Raw genomic sequence first — 27,563 nt, 5'->3', positions numbered from 1 at the left:
TAAATTACGTGGCATTATTTTTCAAAATGGATCACATAAGGTGCGGATATAATAACACTATTTCATAATTACGCTATCCTTCCATCTGATGTAACACAAACGTATATAATATGATTGGCTTCCACGACGTCTCTTTCCTTGTAGCCTTGGTATAAACATCCTCAGCGTCTCTGGAGGTGACATTGAGGTATCAGTCGATGGTCTCTTCCTCAAATCCTTATCAAAATATCAGCAAAAACGGTCTAGTTCCCTTTTAAAACGTTCATTAGTAAGATGACTCTTTGAACAGTTGTTAAGTTACAAAATACTTTTACTATAATGCCACTTTATATACAGGAAAAGTATATCATTCTTTGTTATGATTCTCTATATATCAGGCACAAAACGTTTATTTAAGCATAGAACTGCTTTCAGGTGGCATTCATTGACTAATGGATGCCACCCGATAGCAGATCGTAATTTTGTAAATAAGGTCCAGTGAAAAGTAACAAGATTTAACATTTAAGAGCCTATATCTGAGGAAAAAAAATCTACGGCAGAAGGTTTAATTTACATTAATTTATTTTACCGCAAGTCGATAGTTATGAGTTGGTAACGCCCACTTAAAGTTGGTAGGCATAAGTCACATAGGTGACAGTCCCTATAGAGTCGTAAATAGTTAACGTAGATATATAGCTGATGCTTGCGTCGTGACGTCGATAAACGTTGATTCATTGTTGAAGTAACGTCCTTTTCTAAACGTTGATGAGTTGATGAAATATGACATTGAAACGACGTTAATTGTTTTTTCTATTTTTATTGGTAAAAGTCGAGTTGAGAAAATATTGACAGAATGACCGCTTTTCAACTAAATGTCTTTTGATCAATATATATATTCCCTCAGTAATTAATGATACATTTATTGTAAAACATCTTGTAAAATGCCATTATTGTGATTATGAAATAGCGTTGCTGAAGAAAAGATACAAGATATAACATATATCTTCCTATGTATCAACTAAGACTGATCATTGTATAGTTAAACCAGAATGACCTGTCGCGTTGACCCTTTCGTGGAATATTCAAAGTGGGTAGTTCCATTTGTGGACAGGTGTGTTAACAAAACATGTTGATTAGGAATACAACTGTGTCCAGCAGAGTGCTGTTTTGGACCATTCGTTTTTGTTACAATTTTATATTGACAACACAGGGATTGTATCATTTATTTTTGATGCACGGTTTACACATATTCAAGTAACTATGTGATGAATTGTTCACATGTTAACAGTTTTGTCGCTAAATCTAGACCAGTATAAATACAAATGATGCAGCTGATGATAAGGTTTGTTACATTATAAATAACTAACATATATGCATGTATATATACAAAGCACCTATTTCCCCTAAATTTCCCCTATAGACTCATCTGTAGTCAATATGCTAATCAAAGTTCAACACGACAGGTCATTCTGATCGGGCTAGATAATTTATTATCGTGAGAATGAAAAGAACGACACGACAGAATCCCACCACTCTTCCATAAGAAGCACAACATTTTAACTTAATTCGTTGTATTCTGTATCAAACTGATTTCCGCGCACACAGAAACCGCCACAGTTTGTTTGATAAGATCGAGGAGGACTAGATCGTTGGACCACTAGCTGGTTTTCTGGACATGATCCACAACTGGCTGTCAGTACCCCGACATTCCTCCATGGATACCGACCGGCCGTCAAACGCTAGTGTGATGCACTTCTTTGTTATCACGTGATATATTGTGTTATCCTGAGAGTGACAAAAGCAAAAGCGAATTAACATATAACACTACACGTACATTCTGTATTATTTATCATCTTAGAAAACCCACGAAACTCTGCTCCGTCGTTCGTTCAAAATAATTCTTAATGAAGACATTTTTCGACATCATATCTATCAATTCCTTATATCAGAGCAAACAAAACGAAAGCTGAAAAAGCTCAAAATGTTACAGAAAACAAAAACAAAGAGAAATCACCAAAAACTGTTTGATCCGTTAAAATTTTGATATCTATTGACAATCAAATTAAATCCTTCGCATGAGTATGGATCTTATAATTACAGTTTACCCAGTGTATTCTGTGTCAGAGTCATTTCCTGAGTCCGTCTCTACTGACCTCTCTATATTCCCAATCTTGGTTTCCTCGCTCTCCGTGACATCTGATCAAGTTTATTGATTTTTGGGATGAATGATGGTCAAAACACACAGTATCTCGTCGAAATGAGTGATCGTTCATGTATAGCCAGTACTAATAATTACAATAAGGAGATAACATGAATTAGCATAAATAATAAAATGATAAAACATAAGTTATATTATTGTTACATGAGCCAAGAAAACTAACATGAGCATCAGAAAAATGGCATGACAGTACCATTATAGTAACATTATAGTAATATTATAGTAACATTATAGTAATATTATAGTAACATGAAAGTAACATTATAGTAATATTATAGTAACATGAAAGTAACATTATAGGAATGTTATAGTAACATGAAAGTAACATTATAATAACATGGAAGTAACATGGTAGTAACATTATAGTAACAATACAATAACATTATAGTAACACGGCAGTTACATTATAGTACCATTATAGTAACATCATAGTTACATGACAGTAACATTATAGTAACAAGGCAGTAACATTAGGGTACCATGGAAGTAACGTTATAGTAACATGGCAGTAACATTATAGTAACAAGGCAGTACCATTAAAGTATCGTGGTAGTAACATCATAGTTACATGACAGTAACATTATAGTAACAAGGCAGTAACATTAAAGTACCATGGAAGTAACGTTATAGTTACATGGTAGTAACATTATAGTAACATTATAGTAACATTATAGTAACATGGCAGTAACATGGCAGTAACATTAAAGTACCATGGAAGTAACGTTATAGTTACATGGTAGTAACATTATAGTAACATTATAGTAACATTATATTAACATTATAGTAACATTATAGTAACACGACAGTAACATTAAAGTACCATGGTAGTAACATTATAGTAACACGACAGTAACATTAAAGTACCATGGAAGTAACGTTATAGTTACATGGCAGTAACATTATAGTAACAAGGCAGTAACATTAAAGTATCATGGAAGTAACGTTATAGTTACATGGTAGTAACATTATAGTAACACGACAGTAACATTATAGTAACATGACAGTAACATTATAGTTACATGGCAGTAACATTATAGTAACAAGGCAGTAACATTAAAGTACCATGGAAGTAACGTTATAGTTACATGGCAGTAACATTATAGTAACACGACAGTAACATTATAGTAACATGGCAGTAACATTAAAGTATCATGGTAGTAACATTATAGTAACATGACAGTAACATTATAGTAACATGGCAGTAACATTTTAGTAACATGACAGTAACATTATAGTAACATGGCAGTAACATTATAGTAGCATGGTAGTAACATTATAGTTACATGACAGTAACGTGATTGCAATATGACAGTAACAGGAAACTTGCATGACAGTAATATGATTGTAACGTGAAAACCTGGAGAAGTAACGTGATAAATTCAGAGAAGTAGCATTATATACTCAGAGAGGCAGTATGATAATCTCAGGTGGGTAACATAATAACCTCAAAGAGTTTTAATGATCGATCAACTAAGAGAGGTAGCAGTAAAAACCCGGACAAGTAACATGATAAACTCGGAGAAGTACATGTAACATGATGTACTCCGAGATGTAACATGATGTACTCAGAGAAGTAACAATATAAACTCAGAGATGTAACATGATGTACTCAGAGAAGTAACATGATAAACTCAGAGAAGTAACATGATAAACTCAGAGATGTAATGATAAACTCAGAGATGTAACATGATGTACTCAGAGAAGTAACATGATAAACTCAGAGATATAACATGATAAACTCAGAGAAGTAACATGATAAACTCAGAGATATAACATGATAAACTCAGAGATGTAACATGATAAACTCAGAGATGTAATGATAAACTCAGAGATGTAACATGATAAACTCAGAGATGTCATGATAAACTCAGAGATGTAACATGATAAACTCAGAGATGTAACATGATAAACTCAGAGAAGTAACATGATAAACTCAGAGAAGTAACATGATAAACTCATAGGAGTAACATGATCAACTCAGAGATGTAACATGATGTACTCAGAGAAGTAACATGATATACTCAGAGATATAACATGATATACTCAGAGATATAACATGATAAACTCAGAGATGTAATGATAAACTCAGAGATGTAACATGATAAACTCAGAGATGTAACATGATCAACTCAGAGATGTAACATGATAAACTCAGAGATGTAACATGATAAACTCAGAGATGTAACATGATAAACTCAGAGATGTAACATGATAAACTCAGAGGAGTAACATGATAAACTCAGAGATGTAATGATAAACTCAGAGATGTAACATGATAAACCCAGAAATGTAACATGATAAACTCAGAGGAGTAACATGATAAACTCAGAGATGTAATGATAAACTCAGAGATGTAACATGATAAACCCAGAAATGTAACATGATCAACTCAGAGGAGTAACATGATCAACTCAGAGATGTAACATGATAAACTCAGAAATGTAACATGATAAACTCAGAGATGTAACATGATCAACTCAGAGATGTAACATGATAAACTCAGAGATGTAACATGATAAACTCAGAGATGTAACATGATAAACTCAGAGAAGTAACATGATAAACTCAGAGATGTAACATGATAAACTCAGAGATGTAACATGAAACCCAGAGATGTAATGATAAACTCAGAGAAGTAACATGATAAACCCAGAGATGTAATGATAAACTCAGAGAAGTAACATGATAAACTCAGAGATATAACATGATAAACTCAGAAATATAATGATGAACTCAGAGAGGTAACATGATAAACTCAGAGATGTAACATGATCAACTCAGAGATGTAACATGATAAACTCAGAGGAGTAACATGATAAACTCAGAGATGTAACATGATAAACTCAGAGGAGTAACATGATAAACTCAGAGATGTAACGTGATAAACTCAGAGATGTTACATGATAAACTCAAAGATGTAACATGATAAACTCAGAGATGTAACATGATAAACTCAGAAAAGTCACATGATAAACTCAGAGAAGTAACATGATAAACTCAGAGAAGTAACATGATAAGCTCAGAGATGTAACATGATAAACTCAGAGATGTAGCATGATAAACTCAGAGGAGTAACATGATAAACTCAGAGATGTAACGTGATCAACTCAGAGATGTTACATGATAAACTCAAAGATGTAACATGATAAACTCAGAGATGTAACATGATAAACTCAGAAAAGTCACATGATCAACTCAGAGAAGTAACATGATAAACTCAGAGAAGTAACATGATAAACTCAGAGATGTAACATGATAAACTCAGAGATGTAACATGATCAACTCAGAAAAGTCACATGATCAACTCAGAAAAGTCACATGATCAACTCAGAGAAGTAACATGATCAACTCAGAGATGTAACATGATAAACTCAGAGATGTAACATGATAAACTCAGAGAAGTAACATGATAAACTCAGAGAAGTAACATGATAAACTCAGAGAAGTAACATGATAAACTCAGAGATGTAACATGATAAACTCAGAGAAGTAACATGATCAACTCAGAAAAGTCACATGATCAACTCAGAAAAGTCACATGATCAACTCAGAGAAGTAACATGATCAACTCAGAGATGTAACGTGATCAACTCAGAGAAGTAATGATAAACTCAGAGATGTAACATGATAAACTCAGAGGAGTAACATGATAAACTCAGAGATATAACATGATAAACTCAGAGATGTAACATGATAAACTCATAGGAGTAACATGATAAACTCAGAGAAGTAACATGATAAACTCAGAGATGTAACATGATAAACTCAGAGAAGTAACATGATAAACTCAGAGATGTAACATGATAAACTCAGAGATGTAATGATCAACCCAGAAATGTAACATGATAAACTCAGAGAAGTAACATGATAAACTCAGAGAAGTAACATGATAAACTCAGAGAAGTAACATGATAAACTCAGAGATGTAACATGATAAACTCAGAGATGTAATGATCAACCCAGAAATGTAACATGATAAACTCAGAGGAGTAACATGATAAACTCAGAGATGTAATGATAAACTCAGAGATGTAACATGATAAACTCAGAGATGTAACATGATAAACTCAGAGATGTAACATGATAAACTCAGAGATGTAACATGATAAACTCAGAGGAGTAACATGATAAACTCAGAGATGTAACATGATAAACTCAGAGATGTAACATGATAAACTCAGAGGAGTAACATGATAAACTCAGAGATGTAACATGATAAACTCAGAGATGTAACATGATAAACTCAGAGATGTAACATGATAAACCCAGAGAAGTAACATGATAAACTCAGAGATGTAACATGATAAACTCAGAGATGTAACATGATAAACTCAGAGATGTAACATGATAAACTCAGAGATGTAACATGATAAACTCAGAGATGTAACATGATAAACTCAGAGAAGTAACATGATAAACTCAGAGAAGTAACATGATAAACTCAGAGATGTAACATGATAAACTCAGAGATGTAACATGATAAACTCAGAGATGTAACATGATAAACTCAGAGATGTAACATGATAAACTCAGAGATGTAACATGATAACTCAGAGATGTAACATGATAAACTCAGAGGAGTAACATGATAAACTCAGAGATGTAACATGATAAACTCAGAGATGTAACATGATAAACTCAGAGATGTAACATGATAAACTCAGAGATGTAACATGATAAACTCAGAGGAGTAACATGATAACTCAGAGATGTAACATGATAAACTCAGAGATGTAACATGATAAACTCAGAGATGTAACATGATAAACTCAGAGATGTAATGATAACTCAGAGATGTAACATGATAAACTCAGAGGAGTAACATGATAAACTCAGAGAAGTAACATGATAAACTCAGAGGAGTAACATGATAAACTCAGAGATGTAACATGATAAACTCAGAGATGTAACATGATAAACTCAGAGATGTAACATGATAAACTCAGAGATGTAACATGATAACTCAGAGATGTAACATGATAAACTCAGAGGAGTAACATGATAAACTCAGAGATGTAACATGATAAACTCAGAGAAGTAACATGATAAACCCAGAGATGTAACAATATAAACTCAGAGATGTAACATGATAAACTCAGAGAAGTAACATGATAAACTCAGAGATGTAACAATATAAACTCAGAGATGTAACATGATAAACCCAGAGATGTAACATGATAAACTCAGAGATGTAACATGATAAACTCAGAGAAGTAACATGATAAACTCAGAGAAGTAACATGATAAACTCAGAGGAGTAACATGATAAACTCAGAGATGTAATGATAAACTCAGAGATGTAACAATATAAACTCAGAGATGTAACATGATAAACTCAGAGATGTAACAATATAAACCCAGAGATGTAACATGATAAACTCAGAGATGTAACATGATAAACTCAGAGATGTAACATGATAAACTCAGAGATGTAACAATATAAACCCAGAGATGTAACATGATAAACTCAGAGATGTAACAATATAAACCCAGAGATGTAACATGATCAACCCAGAGAAGTAACATGATAAACCCAGAGATGTAACAATATAAACTCAGAGATGTAACATGATAAACTCAGAGAAGTAACATGATAAACTCAGAGATGTAACAATATAAACTCAGAGATGTAACATGATAAACTCAGAGATGTAACATGATAAACTCAGAGATGTAACATGATAAACTCAGAGATGTAACATGATAAACTCAGAGATGTAATGATAAACTCAGAGGAGTAACATCATTAACTTAGAGAAGTAACATGATAAACTCAGAGATGTAACATGATAAACTCAGAGATGTAACATGATAACCCAGAGATGTAATGATAAACTCAGAGAAGTAACAAGATGTAATGATAAACTCAGAGATGTAATGATAAACTCAGAGATGTAACATGATAAACTCAGAGATGTAACATGATAAACTCAGAGAAGTAACATGATAAACTCAGAGAAGTAACATGATAAACTCAGAGATGTAATGATAAACTCAGAGATGTAACATGATAAACTCAGAGGAGTAACATGATAAACTCAGAGATGTAACATGATAAACTCAGAGATGTAACATGATAAACTCAGAGAAGTAACATGATAAACTCAGAGAAGTAACATGATAAACTCAGAGATGTAACATGATAAACTCAGAGATGTAACATGATAAACTCAGAGATGTAACATGATAAACTCAGAGATGTAACATGATAAACTCAGAGATGTAATGATCAACTCAGAGATGTAACATGATAAACTCAGAGGAGTAACATGATAAACTCAGAGATGTAACATGATAAACTCAGAGATGTAACATGATAAACTCAGAGATGTAACATGATAAACTCAGAGATGTAACATGATAAACTCAGAGAAGTAACATGATAAACTCAGAGATGTAATGATAACTCAGAGATGTAACATGATAAACTCAGAGGAGTAACATGATAAACCCAGAGAAGTAACATGATAAACTCAGAGATGTAACATGATAAACTCAGAGGGTAACATGATAAACTCAGGAGATGTAACATGATAAACTCAGAGAAGTAACATGATAAACTCAGAGATGTAACATGATAAACTCAGAGATGTAACATGATAAACTCAGAGAAGTAACATGATAAACTCAGAGGAGTAACATGATAAACTCAGAGAAGTAACATGATAAACTCAGAGAGTAACATGATAACTCAGAGATGTAACATGATAAACTCAGAGATGTAACATGATCAACTCAGAGAGTAACATGATAAACTCAGAGAAGTAACATGATAAACTCAGAGATGTAACATGATAAACTCAGAGAAGTAACATGATAAACTCAGAGATGTAACATGATAAACTCAGAGATGTAACATGATACACTCAGAGATGTAACATGATAAACTCAGAGAAGTAACATGATAAACTCAGAGATGTAACATGATAAACTCAGAGAAGTAACATGATAAACTCAGAGATGTAACATGATAAACTCAGAGATGTACATGATAACTCAGAATGTAACATGATAAACTCAGAGAAGTAACATGATAAACTCAGAGAGTAACATGATAAACTCAGAGAATGTAACATGATAAACTCAGAGATGTAACATGATAAACTCAGAGATGTAACATGATAAACTCAGAGATGTAACATGATAAACTCAGAGATGTAACATGATAAACTCAGAGATGTAACATGATAAACTCAGAGATGTAACATGATAAACTCAGAGATGTAATGATAAACTCAGAGATGTAACATGATAAACTCAGAGATGTAACATGATCAACTCAGAGATGTAACATGATAAACTCAGAGATGTAACATGATAAACTCAGAGATGTAACATGATAAACTCAGAGAAGTAACAATATAAACTCAGAGATGTAACATGATAAACTCAGAGATGTAACATGATAAACTCAGAGATGTAACATGATAAACTCGGAGAAGTAACATGATAAACTCAGAGATGTAACATGATAAACTCAGAGATGTAACATGATAAACCCAGAGAAGTAACATGATAAACTCAGAGGAGTAACATGATAAACTCAGAGATGTAACATGATAAACTCAGAGATGTAACATGATAGAGATGTAATGATAAAATCAGAGATGTACATGATAAACTCAGAGATGTAACATGATAAACTCAGAGATGTAACATGATAAACTCAGAGATGTAATGATAAAATCAGAGATGTAACATGATAAACTCAGAGAGTAACATGATAAACCTCAGAGATGTAACATGATAACCCAGAAAGTAACATGATAAACTCAGAGAAGTAACATGATAAACTCAGAGATGTAATGATAAACTCAGAGAAGTAACATGATAAACTCAGTGATGTAACATGATAAACTCAGAGAAGTAACATGATCAACTCAGAAATGTAACATGATAAACTCAGAGATGTAACATGATAAACGCAGAGATGTAATGATAAACTCACAGAATGTAACATTATAAACTCAGAGATTACATGATAAACTCAGAGAGATAAATGATAAACTCAGAGATGTAACATGATAAACTCGAGAAGTAACATGATAAACTCAGAGATGTAACATGATAAACTCAGAGATGTAATGATCAACCCAGAATGTACATGATAAACTCCGAGAAGTAACATGATAAACTCAGAGAGTAACATGATAACTCAGAGAAGTAACTGATAAACTCAGAGATGTAACCTGATAACTCAGAGATGTAATGATCAACCCAGAAATGTAACATGATAAACTCAGAGGAGTAACATGATAAACTCAGAGATGTAACATGATAAACTCAGAGAAGTAACATGATAAACTCAGAGAAGTAACATGATAAACTCAGAGATGTAACATGATAAACTCAGAGATGTAATGATCAACCCAGAAATGTAACATGATAAACTCAGAGAAGTAACATGATAAACTCAGAGAAGTAACATGATAAACTCAGAGAAGTAACATGATAAACTCAGAGATGTAACATGATAAACTCAGAGATGTAATGATCAACCCAGAAATGTAACATGATAAACTCAGAGGAGTAACATGATAAACTCAGAGATGTAACATGATAAACTCACAGAAGTAACATTATAAACTCAGAGATGTAACATGATAAACTCAGAGATGTAACATGATAAACTCAGAGATGTAACATGATAAACCCAGAGATGTAACATGATAAACTCAGAGATGTAACATGATAAACTCAGAGGAGTAACATGAAACCCAGAGATGTAATGATAAACTCAGAGATGTAACATGATAAACTCAGAGATGTAACATGAAACCCAGAGATGTAATGATAAACTCAGAGATGTAACATGATCAACTCAGAGATGTAACATGATAAACTCAGAGATGTAACATGATAAACTCAGAGGAGTAACATGATAAACTCAGAAGTAGCATGATAAATTCAGAGATGTAATGATAAACTCAGAGAAGTAACATGATAAACTCAGAGATGTAACATGATAAACTCAGAGATGTAATGATCAACCCAGAAATGTAACATGATAAACTCAGAGAAGTAACATGATAAACTCAGAGAAGTAACATGATAAACTCAGAGAAGTAACATGATAAACTCAGAAATGTAACATGATAAACTCAGAGATGTAATGATCAACCCAGAAATGTAACATGATAAACTCAGAGGAGTAACATGATAAACTCAGAGATGTAACATGATAAACTCAGAGAAGTAACATGATAAACTCAGAGAAGTAACATGATAAACTCAGAGATGTAACATGATAAACTCAGAGATGTAATGATCAACCCAGAAATGTAACATGATAAACTCAGAGAAGTAACATGATAAACTCAGAGAAGTAACATGATAAACTCAGAGATGTAACATGATAAACTCAGAGATGTAATGATCAACCCAGAAATGTAACATGATAAACTCAGAGGAGTAACATGATAAACTCAGAGATGTAACATGATAAACTCACAGAAGTAACATGATAAACTCAGAGATGTAACATGATAAACTCAGAGATGTAACATGATAAACTCAGAGATGTAACATGATAAACCCAGAGATGTAACATGATAAACTCAGAGATGTAACATGATAAACTCAGAGGAGTAACATGAAACCCAGAGATGTAATGATAAACTCAGAGATGTAACATGATAAACTCAGAGATGTAACATGAAACCCAGAGATGTAATGATAAACTCAGAGATGTAACATGATCAACTCAGAGATGTAACATGATAAACTCAGAGATGTAACATGATAAACTCAGAGGAGTAACATGATAAACTCAGAAGTAGCATGATAAATTCAGAGATGTAATGATAAACTCAGAGATGTAACATGATAAACTCAGAGATGTAACATGATAAACTCAGAGGAGTAACATGATAAACTCAGAGATGTAATGATAAACTCAGAGGAGTAACATGATAAACTCAGAGATGTAACATGATAAACTCAGAGATGTAACAATATAAACCCAGAGATGTAACATGATAAACCCAGAGAAGTAACATGATAAACCCAGAGATGTAACAATATAAACTCAGAGATGTAACATGATAAACTCAGAGAAGTAACATGATAAACTCAGAGATGTAACAATATAAACTCAGAGATGTAACATGATAAACCCAGAGATGTAACATGATAAACTCAGAGATGTAACATGATAAACTCAGAGAAGTAACATGATAAACTCAGAGAAGTAACATGATAAACTCAGAGGAGTAACATGATAAACTCAGAGATGTAATGATAAACTCAGAGATGTAACAATATAAACTCAGAGATGTAACATGATAAACTCAGAGATGTAACAATATAAACCCAGAGATGTAACATGATAAACTCAGAGATGTAACATGATAAACTCAGAGATGTAACATGATAAACTCAGAGATGTAACAATATAAACCCAGAGATGTAACATGATAAACTCAGAGATGTAACAATATAAACCCAGAGATGTAACATGATAAACCCAGAGAAGTAACATGATAAACCCAGAGATGTAACAATATAAACTCAGAGATGTAACATGATAAACTCAGAGAAGTAACATGATTAACTCAGAGATGTAACAATATAAACTCAGAGATGTAACATGATAAACTCAGAGATGTAACATGATAAACTCAGAGATGTAACATGATAAACTCAGAGAAGTAACATGATAAACTCAGAGATGTAATGATAAACTCAGAGGAGTAACATGATAAACTCAGAGAAGTAACATGATAAACTCAGAGATGTAACATGATAAACTCAGAGATGTAACATGAAACCCAGAGATGTAATGATAAACTCAGAGAAGTAACATGATAAACTCAGAGATGTAATGATAAACTCAGAGGAGTAACATGATAAACTCAGAGAAGTAACATGATAAACTCAGAGATGTAACAATATAAACTCAGAGATGTAACATGATAAACTCAGAGAAGTAACATGATAAACTCAGAGAAGTAACATGATAAACTCAGAGATGTAATGATAAACTCAGAGAAGTAACATGATAAACTCAGTGATGTAACATGATAAACTCAGAGATGTAACATGATAAACTCAGAGATGTAACATGATAAACTCAGAGAAGTAACATGATAAACTCGGAGAAGTAACATGATAAACTCAGAGATGTAACATGATAAACCAAGAGATGTAACATGATAAACTCGGAGATGTAACATGATCAACTCAGAGATGTAACATTATCAACTCAGAGATGTAACATGATCAACTCAGAGATGTAACATGATAAACCCAGAGAAGTAACATGATAAACTCAGAGGAGTAACATGATAAACTCAGAGATGTAACATGATAAACTCAGAGATGTAACATGAAACCCAGAGATGTAATGATAAAATCAGAGATGTAACATGATAAACTCAGAGATGTAACATGATAAACTCAGAGATGTAACATGATAAACTCAAAGATGTAATGATAAAATCAGAGATGTAACATGATAAACTCAGAGAAGTAACATGATAACTCAAAGATGTAATGATAAAATCAGAGATGTAACATGATAAACTCAGAGAAGTAACATGATAAACTCAGAGAAGTAACATGATAAACTCAGAGATGTAACATGATAAACTCAGAGATGTAACATGATCAACTCAGAGATGTAACATGATCAACTCAGAGATGTAACATGATAAACTCAGAGATGTAACATGATAAACTCAGAGATGTAACATGATCAACTCAGAGGAGTAACATGATAAACTCAGAGATGTAACATGATAAACTCAGAGATGTAACATGATAAACTCAGAGATGTAACATGATAAACTCAAAGATGTAATGATAAATCAGAGATGTAACATGATGTACTCAGAGATGTAACATGATACACTCAGAGATGTAACATGATAAACTCAGAGATGTAACATGATCAACTCAGAAAAGTCACAAGATCAACTCAGAGAAGTAACATGATCAACTCAGAGATGTAACATGATCAACTCAGAGATGTAACATGATCAACTCAGAGATGTAACATGATAAACTCAGAGAAGTAACATGATACACTCAGAGATGTAACATGATACACTCAGAGATGTAACATGATAAACTCAGAGATGTAACATGATAAACTCAGAGATGTAACATGATACACTCAGAGATGTAACATGATACACTCAGAGATGTAACATGATAAACTCAGAGACGTAACATGATAAACTCAGAGATGTAACATGATAAACTCAGAGAAGTAACATGATACACTCAGAGATGTAACATGATACACTCAGAGAAGTAACATGATAAACTCAGAGATGTAACATGATCAACTCAGAAAAGTCACATGATCAACTCAGAGAAGTAACATGATCAACTCAGAGATGTAACATGATCAACTCAGAGATGTAACATGATCAACTCAGAGATGTAACATGATAAACTCAGAGAAGTAACATGATACACTCAGAGATGTAACATGATACACTCAGAGATGTAACATGATAAACTCAGAGATGTAACATGATAAACTCAGAGATGTAACATGATACACTCAGAGATGTAACATGATACACTCAGAGATGTAACATGATAAACTCAGAGACGTAACATGATAAACTCAGAGATGTAACATGATAAACTCAGAGAAGTAACATGATACACTCAGAGATGTAACATGATAAACTCAGAGATGTAACATGATAAACTCAGAGATGTAACATGATAAACTCAGAGATGTAACATGATAAACTCAGAGATGTAACATGATAAACTCGGAGAAGTAACATGATAAACTCAGAGATGTAACATGATAAACTCAGAGATGTAACATGATAAACTCAGAGATGTAACATGATAAACCCAGAGAAGTAACATGATAAACTCAGAGGAGTAACATGATAAACTCAGAGATGTAACATGATAAACTCAGAGATGTAACATGAAACCCAGAGATGTAATGATAAAATCAGAGATGTAACATGATAAACTCAGAGATGTAACATGATAAACTCAGAGATGTAACATGATAAACTCAAAGATGTAATGATAAAATCAGAGATGTAACATGATAAACTCAGAGAAGTAACATGATAAACTCAAAGATGTAATGATAAAATCAGAGATGTAACATGATAAACTCAGAGAAGTAACATGATAAACTCAGAGAAGTAACATGATAAACTCAGAGATGTAACATGATAAACTCAGAGATGTAACATGATCAACTCAGAGATGTAACATGATCAACTCAGAGATGTAACATGATAAACTCAGAGAAGTAACATGATAAACTCAGAGATGTAACATGATCAACTCAGAGATGTAACATGATCAACTCAGAGATGTAACATGATCAACTCAGAGGAGTAACATGATAAACTCAGAGATGTAACATGATAAACTCAGAGATGTAACATGATAAACTCAGAGATGTAACATGATAAACTCAAAGATGTAATGATAAAATCAGAGATGTAACATGATGTACTCAGAGATGTAACATGATACACTCAGAGATGTAACATGATAAACTCAGAGATGTAACATGATCAACTCAGAAAAGTCACATGATCAACTCAGAGAAGTAACATGATCAACTCAGAGATGTAACATGATCAACTCAGAGATGTAACATGATCAACTCAGAGATGTAACATGATAAACTCAGAGAAGTAACATTATACACTCAGAGATGTAACATGATACACTCAGAGATGTAACATGATAAACTCAGAGATGTAACATGATAAACTCAGAGATGTAACATGATACACTCAGAGATGTAACATGATACACTCAGAGATGTAACATGATAAACTCAGAGACGTAACATGATAAACTCAGAGATGTAACATGATAAACTCAGAGAAGTAACATGATACACTCAGAGATGTAACATGATACACTCAGAGAAGTAACATGATAAACTCAGAGATGTAACATGATAAACTCAGAGAAGTAACATGATACACTCAGAGATGTAACATGATACACTCAGAGAAGTAACATGATACACTCAGAGATGTAACATGATAAACTCAGAGATGTAACATGATAAACTCAGAGATGTAACATGATAAACTCAGAGAAGTAACATGATAAACTCAGAGATGTAACATGATCAACTCAGAGATGTAACATGATAAACTCAGAGATGTAACATGATAAACTCAGAGATGTAATGATAAACTAAGAGATGTAACATGATAAACTCAGAGATGTAACATGATAAACTCAGAGATGTAACATGATAAACTCAGAGATGTAACATGATAAACTCAGAGATGTAACATGATAAACTCAGAAAAGTAAAATGATAAACTCAGAGATGTAACATGATAAACTCAGAGATGTAACATGATAAACTAAGAGATGTAACATGATAAACTCAGAGATGTAACATGATAAACCCAGAGATGTAACATGATCAACTCAGAGATGTAACATGATAAACTCAGAGATGTAACATGATAAACTCAGAGATGTAACATGATAAACTAAGAGATGTAACATGATAAACTCAGAGACGTAACATGATAAACTCAGAGATGTAACATGATAAACTCAGAGAAGTAACATGATAAACTCAAAGATGTAATGATAAACTCAGAGATGTAACATGATAAACCCAGAAATGTAACATGATAAACTCAGAGATGTAACATGATAAACTCAGAGGAGTAACATGATAAACTCAGAGATGTAACATGATAAACTCAGAGATGTAACATGAAACCCAGAGATGTAATGATAAACTCAGAGAAGTAACATGATAAACTCAGAGATGTAACATGAAACCCAGAGATGTAATGATAAACTCAGAGAAGTAACATGATAAACTCAGAGGAGTAACATGATAAACTCAGAGATGTAATGATCAACTCAGAGGAGTAACATGATAAACTCAGAGATGTAACATGATAAACTCAGAGATGTAATGATAAACTCAGAGATGTAACATGATAAACTCAGAGAAGTAACATGATCAACTCAGAGATGTAATGATCAACTCAGAGATATAACATGATAAACTCAGAGATGTAACATGATAAACTCAGAGATGTAACATGATAAACTCAAAGATGTAACATGATAAACTCAGAGATGTAACATGATAAACTCAGAGATGTAATGATAAACTCAGAGAAGTAACATGATAAACCCAGAGATGTAACATGATAAACTCAGAGATGTAACATGAAACCCAGAGATGTAACATGATACACTCAGAGAAGTAACATGATAAACTCAGAGATGTAACATGATAAACTCAGAGATGTAATGATAAACTCAGAGATGTAACATGATAAACTCAGAGAAGTAACATGATAAACTCAGAGATGTAACATGATAAACTCAGAGATGTAATGATAAACTCAGAGATGTAACATGATAAACTCAGAGATGTAACATGATAAACTCAGAGACGTAACATGATAAACTCAGAGGAGTAACATGATAAACTCATAGGAGTAACATGATAAACTCATAGGAGTAACATGATCAACTCAGAGAAATAACATCATTAACTTAGAGACGTTGCATGGTTTTCTCGAAGACGTAACACATGCTACTCTCAGAGAAGTAAAAATACTGACCTGATTTCCTCCACTGTTATGACAGGGATAAGTCGTTAGATCATTGTCAGCCATCACTCTGTCCTTCCCGTCTAAACACACAGGTTTCGCCTTGTTTCTGATCTGTCAAGTATTCCAGTAAAATAATCAGATTAAACCATATACGGTTTACAGCCAGGTGGGAAGCTGTACTGACCATAAAACACCCCATGACACTATTAAACAGTTTAACCCGTCTAATTCTGCAAAATTTATCAAAATATTATTCTAACTAAAAATGCTTTGTTTTATGAAACTAGTAAACTACATACATTACAAATCGGTACTAAGGTTACGAAATACACAGACGATGTAAGATAGATTAGACAATACCTCTCCACTAGCCAGAGAACTCCCTGGTATGTACATCTCAGGAAACACATTTTTCAAATACCAGGCAAAACTTTTGCATTTCAGTCGTTTACGTAGAGCTATTCTCGCCGATATATCTCCATAATCTGTTTCTTGTATCTGTGAGAAATAGAATCAGAAAAAAATATATATGTTAGTGATTAGAGAGAAGATCGTGTACACGGACATTAGCAGAATACGTACAATTGTATATGTAATTAAATGGAACCCTAACCTTAACCCAAGTGGAAGCATCCACGGAGTCGTTGGGAAATGGTCAGCTACGATAAGATAAGGTGTTCGAGGAAGGTTATCCACAAAATACGATATACGATGACCAGCGGCCTGGCATGGGGACATTTTCTGGAACATGATCCATTAATCCTTGTACGACATATTTATTTACTTATGTATTTATTTACTTATTTTATTAATTTACTTTTTATTTCATTTAAATTTATCTTATTTGTCTATCTATTTAATTTTAATTTAATTTTTATTTATTTATTTATTTATTTATTTAATCATTTTAATACGATTTTATCATAAATTATGTTCTTACTTGTTTTTGAGGTATCCGGTTATAATAGTAGGATTTAAAGCCATCTAACCACACCTCAGCCAGACGAAGGTTGTTACGTAGCAGGATGTTTTTCCCTGGCCAGGTATACGGAGAGTGTTCCCGGAATATGTGTCCGACATGTGAACAGGGAGCTGTCAGTAAAGTTCCTCCACACATCCATATCTGAGAGACGATAAAACACAACACTATCAAAGAGCGATTTATCATTACGGATATTGTAGTTCTAACTCTAAATCTATAACACTGGGCAAAAACAACAGAGAGTACCGAAATGATAACGAAATCGTAAATTTAACCCAAAATTGACAACACGAGGGCAAAAAACAACAGAGAATATCGATATAATAGCGAAAACATAATTCTAACTCAAAATCAAAAACACGAGGGCAACAACAAAATTGATTACCTACGTAATAGCGAAACCGTAATTCTACCTCAAGTTCAATAACACGAGGGCATGAACAACAGAGAATACCAACATAATAACAAAATTTGGCGATTATTTTCCCATCATACCCGAAATGAAATTTCCAGATTTTCTGCTCCCCAAATATTCATTCCTTCGTCGTAAGTTCCAATATGTGTGAAATATTCTCGGCTGATTGCGAACAGCCCTCCTGCCATTGTAGGAGACCTGTAAAATGATTAGACATACTTCAGTAATGCCGTGCAGTTTTACAATGAGCATATCCTATCTAAAAACTGGACAAAAACTACTTAAACTTGCATTGCTCATCAGCTCCTCAGATTATGAAAAGAGGACTTAGTTAGATGTAAGGATTACTTAGAATTATAATTAAGTCATCATCTGTATTTATATCATAAAAGTTATCTACAATATAACTTATACCATTTAACCCTGTGTTGTTAAATGTAGGGCAGGGTCATTCAATGAGGAAAGTGATTGTCCCTCACCCAGGCAACCTTCTGGCACAATATTACGATACCCGGCATCGAGAAGAATTCAAATTAAGTCGCAACTCTTTTAAAGATTTTGACTCATTTTGAGTCGGTGATCATGACATTAGATCAAGGTCATCCGTTTGAATGAAACTGTTAGAGTTTCATTACCTATGACTCTGGGTTTCGTTGCTATTGAGTAGAAGAAGTTAAAAGCCTTTTCATAAGATGAATAAGGAGAATATGACTAAAAATGTTTCAGTGATGAAAAGGTTTCTTTCCGGTAGATAGACGTTGTAAGTATCCCTTACCTTGTCGGTAGATAGACGTTGTAAATATCCATTTATATACCTTGTACGTAGACAGACGTTGAACGAAGGTGATTTACGGGTACCCGTAACTTATTTACGGGCACTCGTAACTTACGTGTACGTCGTGAAACGGTTAAAAAAACTTACGTATGGTTTACGGGTACCCGTAAAGTTACGTATGCGTTGTGAAACGGTACCCTGATCGATAAGTTGTGAGCCTCATTTTGAAGGATTTGAATTTTGCCGGACAGATTGTATTCTTTTTCAACGTCACCCCCTTCAGTATCTATACACTTTTGCCAGCGATAGTTAAGGGCCTCGATGCCATTTTTATAGAACTCCTTTTCTTGGCGTTCAGAAAGTCATCCACTGCATGTTTGACTAAGGGTTGGGGTTAGAGTTAGGGTTAGGGTGTCTGAAAGAGTTGCTTTCTGTTTTGGAAATAGATGAAAGTCTGATGGAACGAGATCAGGTAAATAAGGCGGATGCTCAATCAATTTAAAGTCACGATCGTGAATGGCAGCCAAAGATGTCAAAGAATGACAGGCTCTTTCACCCTTGCCCTAACCTATTTGCAAAAGGCGTTTGTCTTGTTTACTTTGGAGTGCTATCTCGTCGAAATAAACTAACCAAATGAGACCAGTCCTTGGGTACACGGTCCTATATAGTCATAGAATAGCAGGACTTAAAAAGAACATCATTGAGTACCTCCTTCAATACGAGGATCACAACATATCAATCAACCCTCGTAATTATCCCTTACATTGTCGGTAGATAGACGTAAATAGTCCTTACCTTGCCGGTAAAAAGTCTTGGAAATGTCGTCGGGCCCTTTCAGACTCTGGCACCTTTTGCCAATTAAAAACCAGTGACCAATCAAATACTCCAACATGTGCGTGTTTTGCTTCGCTTATTTTGTAGTAGAATGTTCTAAAATCAATGGTGTCGATTATCGGTGTAACTGAGGTTGTGTGGTCGCGAGCGATTGGGTCTAGGAGTGGTTCAATCCAACCTGATGGCGTAAATAACAAAACATACAAAATACGTTTTTTTTTTTAAATTTTACTTTAACAAATAGCAATAGAATAATGGTGACACCATCACATTTAATCATCAATTTAAACTTTTCCACTTTTTATTTGATCTATATTTGTATGGAGGGTGTCACTGTGACCTAGATTAGTATGGCGGGTGTCGCTGTGACCTACATTTGTATGGAGGGTGTCGCTGTGACCTAGATTTGTATGGCGGGTGTCGCTGTGACCTATATTTGTATGGAGAGTGTCGCTGTGACCTATATTTGCATGGAGGGTGTCGCTGTGACCTACATTTGTATAGATGGAGTCGCTGTGACCTATATTTGTATGGAGGGTGTCATCGATGAAGCAGAAGACGCTCACTCTCCCCAAACATATGGTCTTGTTCTCCTTGTTTATTTTCAGGATTCTCCATGGAAATCTATACTTTATTAATATTTTCCCTCTTTAAATTGATTTTGAGTTATGTCTTCGTTATTCTGTCGATGTTCGATTTTTTTATGTATTTCTTCTCTTTTTTTTTCTTTTTTTTTATTGTTTTTTTATTATTATAATTTTTTATTATTATTATTATTATTTTATTTTATTTTATTATAATTATTTAATCATACATGAACAACAATGTGACATGGAATAGACTAATACCTTCTGCACATTCTATATGGGAGTCCAGATATATAAGGACAGTTCCGGTCGCCGTGTTATATCCCAGGAGTCGGGACCTGATCAGCCCTTCCCTTTGTAAAGCTCTCACTATCTTCACTTTGGCATATCGGCTCATATACTGCTCCAGCGGGGCCTTCAAGTGTTCTTTAAATAGATAAACTGAATCTTTAAATAGATAAACTGAATCTTTAAATAGATAAACAGAATCTTTAAATAGATAAACAGAATCTTTAAATAGATAAACATAATCTTTAAATAGATAAACAGAATGTTTAAATAGATAAACAGAATCTTTTAATAGATAAACTGAATCTTTAAATAGATAAACAGAATCTTTAAATAGATAAACAGAATCTTTAATAGATAAACAGAATCTTTTAATAGATAAACAGAATCTTTAAATAGATAAACAGAATATTTAAATAGATAAACAGAATCTGACATCAAAGTAAGTGATCCAACTTTTGGGTTTTAGGAGATGACGGTCGATGACGACTGCCAGGTCGTGGCTGGCATAATGGTTTCCATCGGAAATATTCCGTTTTCTTGTAAAACTTAAAGTAAACATTGTTCCTTAATATCAATATGCCCCGTGGTTTCGATGCCACTACCCGGGTTTTCATTTCAGAGGAAACGCTGAATTGACCCAAAGAAAATAGGGGACACTTACAGGACGCGCTAAGAAGAAAGGAGAAAACAAGGACGGCCAAAAACAAAATTGGGGAGGACGATCAAAGCTTGAGCTCTGAGCAATCTTGTTTTGCAAAATTTTATCTATTTCTGCTTCTTCGACTGCACGAAAACGTTTGCGTTTCTGTTCGTCTGCCATTTGTAAATAAATGGAAGGGAGACAACTCCTCGCAACAGAATGTGGGGGTCGCCATAGAGGCACGCGGTCCAGGGAGATATGATACACATTATGTATTTGTCTCCCTGGCTCACGCGACTCAGGGAGATATGATGTTTTGTCTCCCTTCCACGTGATACGTTTCGGCTAATCACAGGCACTTTTATAAACATGAGGTATAAAAAAAAGTTTACCGTTGGTAGACTGGTACATATACAATTTAATCAATGATTCTATTCCTTCAAAAACTTTATTCTATCATGAATTTCGCAAGAATATTGAAGTTTTATTTAAAGCCTAAAATTATAGATATTATTATTATAATTATAGAGCGCGTTTAGGTATATGTGTTTGATATTAAGACATTTGATCTATCTGATTAAAGTTTTTGTGTCCTCGGCTGCATCATTTCACTTACGCATATCCGAAAAATCGTCAACAAGGATTATTTCCTTCAGTAGTTCCGGTGGCGTACGGTTAATGATGCTATGAACACTCCTTAGTAACACAGACCAAGCCTCGTTATGGAATGTTATAATGACACTAGCATCTGGCAGATTACTATATACCATGGTTTTACATCTGGAAAGAAAACAAATATATTAACCAATTACCCAACACCAATAATTAATATGTCATTTTAAACAAACATTGTTTATCGTTAATTGTGTATTGCTATTTTTTGTTATTATTATTACGAATAATGATTATGATAAAAACCCTCAGTCACAACATGCCGTGTAGTAGTAGTAGTAGTAGTAGTAGTAGTAATAGACCGTGATGTCAATTTCCGGATCGCCAGATTTTGATTGACAGGTCATTTCGACCAATCACGTGACGCGTTACAAATAACAAGAAATTTGCTCAATATTGAAATATACTTTTGTCCGTTAGGATTCATGATGACAGACTATTGTTTGCATTGAACCAAGATTCCCTGGTACTCAGAAATACTCGTACAGATACAGGTATATTTTACAAAAAAAGGACAATGAAGATGTGGGTATGACGCTGACAAAGTGAGTTTTTTCATTTTTCTTTCTGTTTGCAATAACCTATATACTTATATGAGTCTCTGTAGCAAAAACAAAAGTTTGAAACGCATTGTGTTGCTAAAAAAGCAATCTATAATCACAATTAAGGTGTCCATGACCATATGAAGTACATGTAGGTTACACGCGTTCTTAAAATCAATTGGTCATATTGACAAATAATATTGTTACGGAATTGACGATCTATGTTATAGCTTTAAAAGAATACATAAAATAAATATATAGGAACCGATAGACATATCACCATGTCCCTGTGTATGGGATGTGAACTAGCACCAAGTCCCTGTGTATGTGATGTGAACTAGAACCAAGTCCCTGTGTATGGGATGGGAACTAGAACCAAGTCCCTGTGTATGTGATGGGAACTAGCACTAAGTCCCTGTGTATGTGATGGGGAACTAGAACCAAGTCCCTGTGTATGGGATGGAAACTAGCACCATGTCCCTGTGTATGGGATGGAAACTAGCACCAAGTCCCTGTGTATGGGATGGCAACTAGCACCAAGTCCCTGTGTATGGGATGGAAACTAGAACCAAGTCCCTGTGTATGGGATGGAAACTAGCACCAAGTCCCTGTGTATGGGATGGCAACTAGCACTAAGTCCCTGTGTATGGGATGGAAACTAGAACCATGTCCCTGTGTATGGGATGGGAACTAGAACCAAGTCCCTGTGTATGGGAAGGAAAACTAGCATCAAGCGCAGCCTGATAGGGTAAAAAGAGGTTATTCTTTTAAATCGCTACTCGTAACTAAGTACTTAGTGGTTTGGAACAATGGTCAGAAATATCCTTAGGGGAAGGAAAACAGATTTTGCCTAACTGGTGCCACCGATGGGATGGCAACTAGTACCAAGTCCCTGTGAGATAGGATTTAGTACACGAGAAGACAGATTTTACACGTATATTAATTCTACTCACTCAGGGTCTCTTGTGTCATCCAAAGATCTATCTAACGAGATCATGTCACTGACATATTCATTGAAGGCGTTGTTTTTCCATCCTCTATCATACTTTTTCTTCTCTTCCGGTGTCAGTGATTTGACATCGATAGCAACGGCTACCCCTAACTCACCTTTCAAAGACAGAAATAAAATACTCGGTTCATTGCTATGAAAGATTATTTATTAAATTTATTTTTGTACCAGTATTAATATTTACTTTCAAGATTTCATTTTATGTTTACAAATGCATTTTTAAGTTAAAAGACAGCATACATGATTACTTTTTGAATTGATCTATCCATTCTAAATGGTTTCATCTCGCCTATTAATCCACTTTAATCGAATGTAGGCATACAATCATTTCAATGTATAGAGCTCAATTCCTTGTTGACAGACTAAATTCCATACAGTACGTCACCAATTTTCCGGCAGCCTTATGAACTAGCCCAAGTTTCAATCGTCAATACTCGTGGAATCAGGGCATGCCTTAAATATTTCCATAAAAATTTAAAGAATTTAAGAAAATTTTCATAACTAAGATTTTCCACTTTAATCCAAAAATGCTTTCCAATAGCATATTTCAGTTAAATAATCTCCTACAATGTATATATATATACATGTACATGTATATAAGTTAAGTAGTGTTAATTTGTTGAAACTGGAACCTGGAGGATATTTCTACAACTTGGCTTCAGAAAACTCATCTCCAAGTTTTCTTTTCATACAGCTCTTTGATTTATAACAATTACTGACTTGTATTGATGAAAACTAGCTATAGGCAAACTACATATTGACAACCGAGCATCAGTTAATTTAATATCGTAAGCTTTCCCTGACAGCTGTTCATGAATAAACGTGTAGGATAATTTTCACATGGTGCAATTGTCTGTTAACACTGGAAGTTAAACCTGGTGTCTTGGAAATGCAAACAATAACAACAATGTGACAACATAATTTTATACATTGTAATAAATAAACGAGTTATTTTACAGCTAATTCAATAAATCTCGCGACAGTGGCGTAAGCTATAATGTAAACACGTGGTACTTCCTGTTTAAATGAACAATAAATATCCCTCACCAGGACCCGTGGGAATATCCGCTACTTTATTTGGTCTTTCGATGTCTCCATCATTTAGATGATGGTTTCCTTTCGGAATATTTCGTTGCCGTATCTTTAGGTCAGGTTTTTCCTTCGGCTCACCGTTTCCTTGCTGCGGAGACAAGGCTTCAAAAACAACACGTCCGTCATTTTCAATACCCACTGTGTATTGGCGATGAACATTGAATGGTGTGTTCACATCAACTTTGTTTGATTGTTCCTTTCCTATTTGCGTTTTAGGTATATTATTATTTTTTGCAATGTCATCAAGAATATTACTATAAACAAAAATCCATACAAAACAAACGAATGATGACGCAATACCCAGCCTGATTAGACACGACTTTAAGTATACACGTGGCATCTTGATGTATCTGAAATATGATAAATAATCATTTTCTAATATATTAAGTTTAATACATTTATCAAGTGAAATATAAGAAATTGTCGATTTGTTAAAAACATTTGTATATCCTCATTAATTACATTTATATAATCACCGCTTGGACCTAGTTCCTGAAGTCAGATACAATGACACGAATTAAGAATATTCGCTTCTGAAACAATTTGATCTTGATAGATATGTAATAGAAATGATTAATACAATTGTGAAACACAACAGTGTGATACATGTTTGTAACAAAAATGTTTAATACAAATGCGTATTACAAACGTGTAATACAAATGTGTAATACAAATGTTTAATACAAACTCGTAATACAAATGTGTAATACAAATGTGTAATGTGTATAACAAACGTCCAATACAACTGTTTAATGTGTAATACAAACATGTACTACAAATGCGTTATACCAATTAATTTGTAACATCAAGGTGTAATAAAAATATGTGATGTGTTTTTTCAAATGTGTAATACAAATGTGCAATACAAACGTGTAATACAAACGTGTAATACAAATGTGTAATACAAATGTGTAATACAAATGTGTAATGCAAACGTGTAATACAAATTATCACATTTCATTCCATTATAAATAGTGTAAAAACTAGATAAATATACCTGATACACAAATTGCCCTAAGTCTGATCATTTCTTCCAAAACATAATGATGTGTCCCCTCTCCTGTAGAACAATCGCTCGCTTTATGTATTTTACCTTATCTCTTTGGACACGTCACTGCTTCACGTGTTCACTCTGCACATTTAATTACACATAAAAATCACATCCATCGTCCGTCTAACGTTGGTTTGTTGGTTCAGAAAATATTTAATTCTTCCGAAAAAGAATCATCTTTTTAAACGGAAAATACCACTGCGCTTCCATCATAAAGTCGCACCTTTCTTGACCCTCCGAATTGCTGCGAAAATATACATTATTGTACAGTGCATTCTTGGGTCATAATTCTAAATTTTTGGCAGAAATAACAAAGCATAGCATAGTGTAGCATAGCGTAGCATAGCGTAGCATAGCATAGCACGGCATAGCGGATATACGTCCCTCTCTTCCAATTACAGTTTACATACACAAACATCAAAGAATATATTTCTTGGAAAATTTTATTTTTAACGTAACCTGGTTTAGAAGAAAATCACATTTGTGTACCGCTATCAATACATCCCATTGGTGGAGTGTCTCAGTTTTTATAAGACTAGGAAACAGCTGCCACCATCCGACATTAAAGAGGGTCCGGATACTGATTGATTTTCATTATAGTTGTCCCATCCTTTACAACTGATGACCAGGGTCACAGCTGTGTTTGAACAATCTGCTATAATGATAACCGCTTCAATATTTGCTTGTGTAATATGTAAATAAAAATCGGATTTATCCTTTTTTCATATCGTATTGACTTTTTAAGACACCTTTTTTATATATGTAAGCTTTACGATAGGCATTTTTGATCACATACTAATCCGCATAGTCCATCACATTATAATTCATGAATATTCAACAAGGACACGCTATCCATTCCTCATACCCACACACTCTCCATACCTCATACCCTCACACTCTCCATACCTCATACCCACACACACTCTCC

The 27,563-nt window shown here is 33.9% G+C and overlaps 1 protein-coding gene across 1 annotated transcript; it reads right to left on the bottom strand.

Annotated features, from left to right (window-relative positions):
* Positions 1–783: 783 nt before the first annotated feature.
* LOC117344255 (polypeptide N-acetylgalactosaminyltransferase 5-like) lies at positions 784–27,563 on the bottom strand. The gene is made up of 12 exons (XM_033906945.1): positions 26,582–27,563; positions 25,540–25,934; positions 24,437–24,590; positions 22,886–23,049; positions 21,600–21,764; positions 20,713–20,929; positions 19,223–19,340; positions 18,686–18,868; positions 18,106–18,243; positions 17,755–17,856; positions 2,133–2,264; positions 784–1,764 (listed from the first exon to the last, which is right to left on the bottom strand). The coding sequence occupies exons 2-12, from the start codon at positions 25,922–25,924 to the stop codon at positions 1,621–1,623; spliced, it is 1,902 nt and encodes a 633-aa protein (XP_033762836.1). The 5' UTR covers positions 25,925–25,934; positions 26,582–27,563; the 3' UTR covers positions 784–1,620.

The sequence above is a fragment of the Pecten maximus genome, chromosome 15 (genome assembly GCF_902652985.1).
Source record: "Pecten maximus chromosome 15, xPecMax1.1, whole genome shotgun sequence".
In the NCBI taxonomy this organism is placed as follows: domain Eukaryota; kingdom Metazoa; phylum Mollusca; class Bivalvia; order Pectinida; family Pectinidae; genus Pecten; species Pecten maximus.
Note: the sequence above shows the minus strand (reverse complement) of the source record. Positions and strands in the feature narration are given on the sequence as shown.